The sequence below is a fragment of the Gavialis gangeticus genome, unplaced genomic scaffold, assembly GCF_001723915.1.
Source record: "Gavialis gangeticus isolate Ggan-Ray unplaced genomic scaffold, GavGan_comp1, whole genome shotgun sequence".
NCBI classification, from domain to species: domain Eukaryota; kingdom Metazoa; phylum Chordata; order Crocodylia; family Gavialidae; genus Gavialis; species Gavialis gangeticus.
In genome coordinates this window covers 151,648,778-151,656,913 of record NW_017728992.1, presented here as the reverse complement: position 1 = coordinate 151,656,913, position 8,136 = coordinate 151,648,778, and the positions used below count along the sequence as shown (strand labels likewise).

The 8,136-nt window shown below is 41.4% G+C and overlaps 1 protein-coding gene across 1 annotated transcript in view; it reads right to left on the bottom strand.

Moving 5' to 3' along the window:
• Window positions 1-8,136, bottom strand: part of NECAB1 (N-terminal EF-hand calcium binding protein 1) — a 260,437-nt gene that overhangs the window by 251,737 nt on the left and 564 nt on the right. The window contains exon 2 of the mRNA XM_019527900.1: window positions 1,451-1,475. Within this exon, the coding sequence (XP_019383445.1) occupies window positions 1,451-1,475 (25 nt within the window). The remainder of the gene's footprint in view (window positions 1-1,450; window positions 1,476-8,136) is intronic.

Below are 8,136 nucleotides of genomic sequence, written 5' to 3'. Positions count from 1 at the left end.
CACTGCCAGGGGCAGGGGCTGGAGCAGCCATAGCATGGGAAGACAGAGGCAGCAAGAAGACAGCTGCTGCTTGCTGCCCCTGCGCTGTGCACATTGCTCCTGGCCAGGGAAGTGGCTGGCCAGGGAGCAGACAGTAGGGCTGCCTTTTCAAGATGGCTGGATGTCCCCCCCCACCCTCCAACGTGGCAGCAGAGGCCTATTGTAGGACTTAAGGAGGTGGCACAGTTTGGGGCTAAGAGCAGCAAATGTGTTGCCAAGTCCCTGCATGTGTAGACACCTGCCTAGGAGTGTTTACTTGCAAGTAGTTTACTTGCAGGTAAACTGATCTCAGGTCTAATGCATGTGTAGAAGCACCCAGAGTAAATAAATGTCTTGCCCAAAGCCACATAAAAATTCTGTGACAGAAATTGGAACTGGCTTCAAAATTAGGACTTGATCCTGCAAACACTTACATTTGCAAATAATCTAGCCAGTTTCCCTTTTGGCTATCTCTTTAGTGTGTTTCTAGGACAGACTACATGTGCATGTGTGCAAGCTAAGAACTTCTAGTACTGTATTTTACATAATGAAAAAGTATCAATAAAAACAAAATTGTCAGGAGTGTAATACTGTGGTTTTGTACTATGTATACATAAATTATGTTCAGGGCATTCATCCTGCACTCTGAATGTGAAACATACATCTGAAAAATGTAGAAGCTTGGCCTCAGAAAATACATTCTCATGTTTTAAAGCAGCAAAAGTATGACTATTAGTAATATTGTATTCAAATGATATTCTGAAATACTTACTAGTAAAACATACATATCCAAAGAACAAATGTGCTAGTCGAATTCATAGGTCAAACAGTTCCTTTGAATGTACATGCACAGAATTGAATGGGCCAAAGGCTGCAGTCTTCACTTAAGAAAAATGCTGAACTCCCATTGGTGTCCAAGAGTGAGAAGAAAAATTCAACCTGATAGATTCTGCATGCACTATCCAAGGGCAGACTGGACCCTACATACACAAACAGCTCTTGTTAATAACATTCTGCCTGCCGTATTTAATAGAACGATTCATAATTAGCTGATCAAATTAGCTGGTATTCAAGTTGGCACTTGAACAGATAATTAGTGTTATCACCTGAAAGTGACTGCACACAAATGCCCTGATCCTGCAATAAACCTGGGCATACCTGTGCATCCACAGATAACTCCATCAGCTGCAGAGAAGCTCTATGCAAAAACAGGATCTGCCCATGAAAAGCCAGCTGCAAGATCTGGACAGAAAACCAAACACCTGGAATTGGATGTGTATGACTTCTGAAGGGACGAGCACCCCACTAATGATGAGAATGTTCATTGTAATACACCCACTGTAGCATGGTTTATCAAGTTTGAAAACACAGTATTGGGACATGACAGATTCTTCTAGACAGAAAAAAAATAAAGACAAATGAATGTTCTTACCATTTTTGTCTGCTCTTCTCAATATCTAAATAAGAAAAAAAAGAAAACAAAAAGGAATCACTTTTCCTGTTCAGATTGTATGAAACTGAAGATCATATTTAAACAACCAGCAGTTTAATTTTTTTTATCTGACATATTTTTACAGTGCTGTATAGTGTGAAAACCTTTAAGGTTGCCTTTGTACCTCTCTCATGATGCTGTTTTCTTATCTCCTCTTATGCCATGTACTCATAAAACCAGGGCATACTAATTATTCTTGTTATCTCCAATAAATACGGTGATACTTCTGACAAATGCTGGACACATCTACATGATGTATCCCTATAGTTGTACACAGTAAACTTGAGCCCAGGAAACAAAGCCCCTGCTCTAAAGGATTTAAAATCTGATTTACATACAAACTTGTGCTAAAATAACCCAATCAATTTTAATCCCTGTTTCTTGCTATTTCTGGGCAAGTATATATGTAACACTCATTTCAGAATAAAAATGATCTAGTTCAATTTAGCTTAAGCCAGTAAGCTAAAAGCACACTGATTTCCATCACAATACCCATAGGTGTGAGTTAAAACTAATTTAATTATTGTGATATACCTGGTACCTAGACCTGCCTGATAGGTACAAAGGACAGTAGGCAACAGGACAAGAAGGTTAGAGTGCAGTCCATATAGGACTGCTGGTGTTAGAAATTATTCAAAGGAGCTTAGAGTGTGCTTGCTGGCAGCCTATTCCAAACATAGAGGCACTCTGAATAAAGGCATAGGATTAGGAGTGGGTGAAAGAGACAAAGGGAGCAGTCAAGAGAGGCTTGACTGGAGCATAGAGATTGGACTGGGTGTAGGAGGCAGTGAGATTAGATGTGTGGGTGCAAATTTGTGGTTTCCTCTGACAGTGGGTGCATCTACATGTGCATTTTACTGCAGAGCTGACTAATTAGCTCCACAGTAAAGCATCGCTGTTTACACATGCGCCTGTATTATGGCACAGTAAATTTATTAACTCCACTGCAGGATGGTCCTGTCTGGGACAAGTACTATCCTATGGTGGTGACTGGGGCTGGCTGGGATATGAGGGTGCTACAGTATGGGGGCTGCCTGCTGGACAGCCCTGCGCTGTAGCGCCTTTGTGCCCCAGCGAGTCCTTCCACTGCCCAGTGCTGTCACCTGGAGCCCAGGGCTGACACCTCCCCACCCCCCAGGTCCACTGCCAGCCTGGAGCTGTTCGGCCCCAGCTCAGATTGCTGTGATTCCAGGCACATGTATAAACACTGCTCCCAGGAGCGGCTGCCTCTGGTGTGAAAAGCACCAGAATTTATTCACTCAGGATAATCGCATGTGTAGATACACCCAGTGATGACAGGATTGAATTGGATGATGACTAAGAGGAGGAAACCAGTATACAAGTTAAGCAGGGAGAAGTGAGATCAAGACAACAGAAGAATATGAGGTTGCTGGCAGCCATGTTCTGGGTGGGCAAAGAGGGAGAGAAGAATGAGCTTATGGCAGAAGAGTCAAGAATTAAAACAACATTTCATTCAAAAAGAGAGAAGTTATTGTGGTTTATTGTGGACAGAAATGAGACAAAATCAAAATAGTTCCACTTTTGATGTACAGGGTAGCTACCTTGCATCCTTTACTAAGAAATATTTACATGATTCATATTGTTATCTTCAGTGTATACAGGTCTGTATGTTTCTCCACACTGTAAATGAGGAATTCTCCAGAAGCTGTTTAATACTTAGGATGAAATACTAGTTCCATTGTGCAAACTTTAATTAAAGTGACTATTTGGGGGAAGATGAGCAGAGACTCTTCTAGCCCTCTTTGTTGCTGTCTTGAAGGAAGGATACAAGGCACTAATGTATCTAAAACAAAATAGTCATGTTAGCAAATCTCCTGCCATAGAAAGTTTTGGACGAGTGCCATTGTGCTGTGGTCAGATGCACTGACCATATTTTGACATCTCTTCCAGTCTGGCTTGTCCACGCACCACTAGCTGACTTTTTGGGTGGAATAACACCATGAAACAGTTTTCCATGGAGCAGATGTATTTGCAGCCTGCTTGTATATGCCTTCTGTAACCTGGAGCCATATCACCACAGAGTTTTCCACTGTTATTTGGTGCACCAAGGCCAGGATTTTACCTTTAGATACATTTCCCCCATTGCCATGTAAGACAGTTATGCAGAAAGTACTCATCAATACTATGTAAAGTAAATCTTCATCAGGTTTCTAAATCCTACAGAAATGCATAGATGCACAGAATAGGCAGCAGTTTTCAAATGGTAATGAATACTGTTGAAAATTCCAGGAAGTAGACATGGCTTTCTAAGGCAATTACAATATAGAAGACCAATAATGATGCAACTAAGAAGCTAGCCAGGATTAGGTTAAATAAATCACCTAATGTATAGCTGTATATTCTTTATTAGAGATGGGACCAACTTAAAAGCTCAGTTGCAAGCAGCCCTGGTTGCCTTTTATTACTCTAGAGCAACTAATTTTAAAAATAAATTGCTTTCATAACTCAAATCTGAACTCCAGGATATGCAAAATCGAGATCTATATTTATGTTGAATTAATTTACTCTCCTCAATAAAAGGGGTATTGTAACTCAGTTTTCAGTACCAGCACTGGGCTGCTCATTTTCTTTGAATTTTTATTCCCACAGAAAATATTTTACTAACAGCAAATTACTAAAGTTGAAGAATTTTGAAGTGGAGATGCTGCAAAAAGATAAAAATCTAGGAAGCCAAAGGACCTTCTGATGCATTTTAAAAGCCGTTTTAAATCTGGTTTTACACTCTTGTTCCTAAGACTCTTTTTAATGGGTAAAAAATAATCCTAGGTACCAAGCTTATTGTTTTGTTTTGTTCATTTGTCAGTCAGAATTCATTTTCCTTCCATGTACTGTGTGGAGCAAAGGGCAAAATGCCCCTCCATTTATCCGCTTCCTTGTGCACCAGTAATAGGGTGCGCTGTTCTGGAATTAATAGCTGTTAGTTAGGATCAGCTGCAAAGGCAGCAAGAGAACTCACAATCAGCTCAATTTTTAGAACTGGAAGGATGGAGAGTTGTGGGTTTTTAAAAACACATATTTTTAGATCTTGAGCCAAATATTAGGCTTTCTTATGCAAGACTGTACCTGAATAAAAGAGAAGAGCTTGTATCCCCAGAGGCTGCAAGTGAAAGGGGCTAGTGCTGAAATCCTATGACAGGAAAAGATTCCTGGGTTGAGTTGCAGAGAGCTATGACTAATGGGTTTGATAATGAGAAGGAATGGACCATGCTCCCCAAAAGGGGTAAATTTTGCACCAACACATGGCTAGTGGCATAACTGATCTCAAGTTATTTGTGCTATGAGCAGCTCTGGCCTGTGCACAATAGAACTGGCTGTCATAGCTAACACTTGTTGAGATAACCATGTTATAGGTGCAATAGGTTCAATCAGTCATATAACTAGATTAGGTGAAGGGGGCAGCTGAACACAAATTCAGAGGGGGTATGAGAACAGTGGTTCCTGGGGAGCCCATACTGTGAGGCTTGCTAAAGCTGATGTGTGGGAAGCCCACCACAGTGACAGCAGCCCTGAGCACCTGCCAAGTCAGCTGCTGCAGCCAGGATGCAGTGACCTTGTGTCTAGCAGCAGCAGCCAGAGTCTTTGAATCTCCAGGTGAGGTAAAACTTGCTTGCAACCTCCTCCCCTCTCTGATCCACATAACATAATGCCCCCTCTACTCTGCCCGGCTCATCAGAATGGTTAGTTAGGCCTCTGGGTTCAGCATTACAATCTCACCCTAGTTAATATTTCAGATTGCATTGCTGTGAGGCAGGAGCGGGCAATTATTTTGGGCAGAGGGCCACTTACTGAGTGTTGGCAAGCCATCGAGGACCGCATGACAGGCAGCCCAGGGCAGATTAATATTAAATTTTCTAAATTTTGTAGGGGCCTCACAGGCCGCATAGAATGGCCTGGTGGGCTGCATCTGGCCCCTGGGCCACATTTTGCCCACCCCTGAGTGTAAGAACATTTGAGGACCAGGAGTTAGTGCTTAACTTGGCTCATTCAGAACAGTGGGGTCAAAGCAGACACTAGAAATCCTCAGTAATAAAACTCTGGGGAGCGTAATATAAAGACTCTCTAAAATATATCATTATTGCCTTGGAGATCACGGGAGTTGTGTTAACAGATAAATATTAGCAAGTACATTATCATGCACCCTGTCATACAAATATATTTATGGGTAGGTCAGATGAAATCAAGGCCAACAGATGGCCCTCCATAAAGATCCTTCAGGAGATACATAATATAATAATACCTGAGCCTGAAAATTAAGACTAGGAGCTCTACTTATCATTTTCTTATATAGCTCACTAGCCTACCAAACAGTAGTTAGTTAATCCAGGACACAGCCCAGCCTATCCCAGCATCAGCACACAGCGGTTCCTGATTGAAACTGCAGCCATACAGATGCAATGGCAACCTATTGTTCAGCAATCTATTGCAGCATCCAAACACAGCTGTAGAAACATCAAAAGCAGCCATATGCCCTGTCCTGATTAGACACGGGAACAATGACTGAGCAGTCCCATTGTGCTGCGACCATGTTTGTCTTATGTGTATGACTCTTGAATTTATTCTCCAAGAAAAAGCTATTGAATTTGACTAGAAGCTTTTGGCAGATTTGGGTCAAATTCATTGAATGGCTTTGGTCAAATAAATGCTGGAGAAAAATAAAATTGAACCTGTTGAAATGGTTTGGGTTGGATTCATGGTGGTGATCCCGTGTGTGTACGTGTGTACGTGTGTGTGTGTACCAGCACTTTCCTTCAGTTCCTTTGCTTTTGTTCAGAATGCCTGAAAAGTAAATGATTCAGGTCGAATGAAATATTTAATTTGATCTGAAACTAAATATTTGCAGTTCATCAGAATTCTTTTTAAAACTCAGATTTAGATCTACATTAAATGATTTTTTTTAATTAGGTTTTATGAATAACCTCATGCAGCCTTGCATCTTACAGTCAATCAGGGTTGTTTTTTGGTTTTTTGCTTACTGCAGAAAAACTTCTCCTAGGTGCAGCTTCTATAACAGTGAGCCCTTTGATTATTTAGGAGATTCTACTGGGTATGTCTCAGTTTACTGTTCTAGTTTATGTCTGGAAGTAGGTTCCATTTGTTCTCTATACTTCTCTCTTTTTTCAAACCAACAACTCTGTCTTTGCAATGCACATAAATTTTTTGCTTGAATGTGAGCTATGAGCACACAAAGGAAGAATATACCCCAAAGCACCAAAGCAATATCCAGGAACAGAACTTTCATTGTGACTACAGGACATAAACATGAACAGCTATAGTGGCAATGTAGAAAGTAAGCCCATCTTAAATAGTTACATAAGGAATATACAAAAATCAGGAGACTAGTAGAGATTATTTTAATTAAAGACTGAACAAAATTGCTTTGGCCTCTTCATGTGATCACTTCAGCGATATGGTCTGTTGCTTGTAGGTTCCTTAGTGCAAGCATTTTGCATGCACACATATGTGATAAAACACATGATTACTAACATACGTATTCTGTTTGAATTATTTCCAATATGAGGATGAAAGTCAGTTGGATGTAGTGGTCTACAGGGCTTGTCAAATCAAACACGTAAATGCACTAACTGACAAAATACTTCAACTGTAAGGCCTCTGGACAAGCACCACCTTTAGCCCCTTTTCAGGTCTAAAACTGGATATGTTTTTTGTTAATATTATTGCACTTGATGTTTTCCACTTTTGTTAATATTATTCCACTTGAGACAAGGCCGTGTCTTGTGAGGTGCTTACCAAAGGGGGCCTGAAAATGGTATTTTTTTTCCTGTTGTCCAATTATTGTTATCATTATCTTTAGCAAAAGGGGGCCTGATACTGAAAGTTCGCTCGGGGCTGCCAGGAGTCTAGGTATGGTGCTAGTTATTAGACTTTTGTATGTGGCTTTCAGAACGCTGCAGGTCAGCCCCTAAATGCCCTTGATTGCAGTGGAGCCCAATGGAAGGGGAAGACACCCTGCATCTCCCAAAGGATAAAAAAAGGATTAAAAGATCAGCACTGAAATGCAGCAGGCAGGACATTTCCCAAAGTGAACTGATTTTTGACTCAACAGTAAATTCAAATGACTCGAGGTCTGTGAATCTTCTCCTAACACCTTCTCCACATCCACACCCAAAGCGAACCTATTCTGCGTGCATGTTGATACAGATAACTAAACGGATAATCCAGTGTTTCTCTGCCAAGGTGCTGCAGCCACGGGCTGTCACACTGGCATTAAAAACATTGTGACCTGGTGGGGACTTCCTGAATTATTTGCAATAGCAGAACTGTCCTGTTACATTTCTGCAGTCAAAAAAAAAAAGTAAAAACGAAGAGCTGCCCTTTCCCAAGGGGCAACTTGGGGGCCTCCACTCTAAAAAGGTTGAGAGCCACGGAGATCACCAACCCTGACACTGTAAAGACCTGCTTGCTAATATCTCGTTCAGTTTCCAGATGAACCAGCAGCTCCAGTCCCAGATGCTCCTAACATTTTGCTCGGAAGTCCCTGCTCTAAATCATTCACTTAGAAAGCAAAAAGAACAGGAAGAGATCCGGGGAGGGAGGAGGCAAGTCGTGTGCTGGTCCTTGAAGCGCTTTTTTTGGGGGGGGGGGGG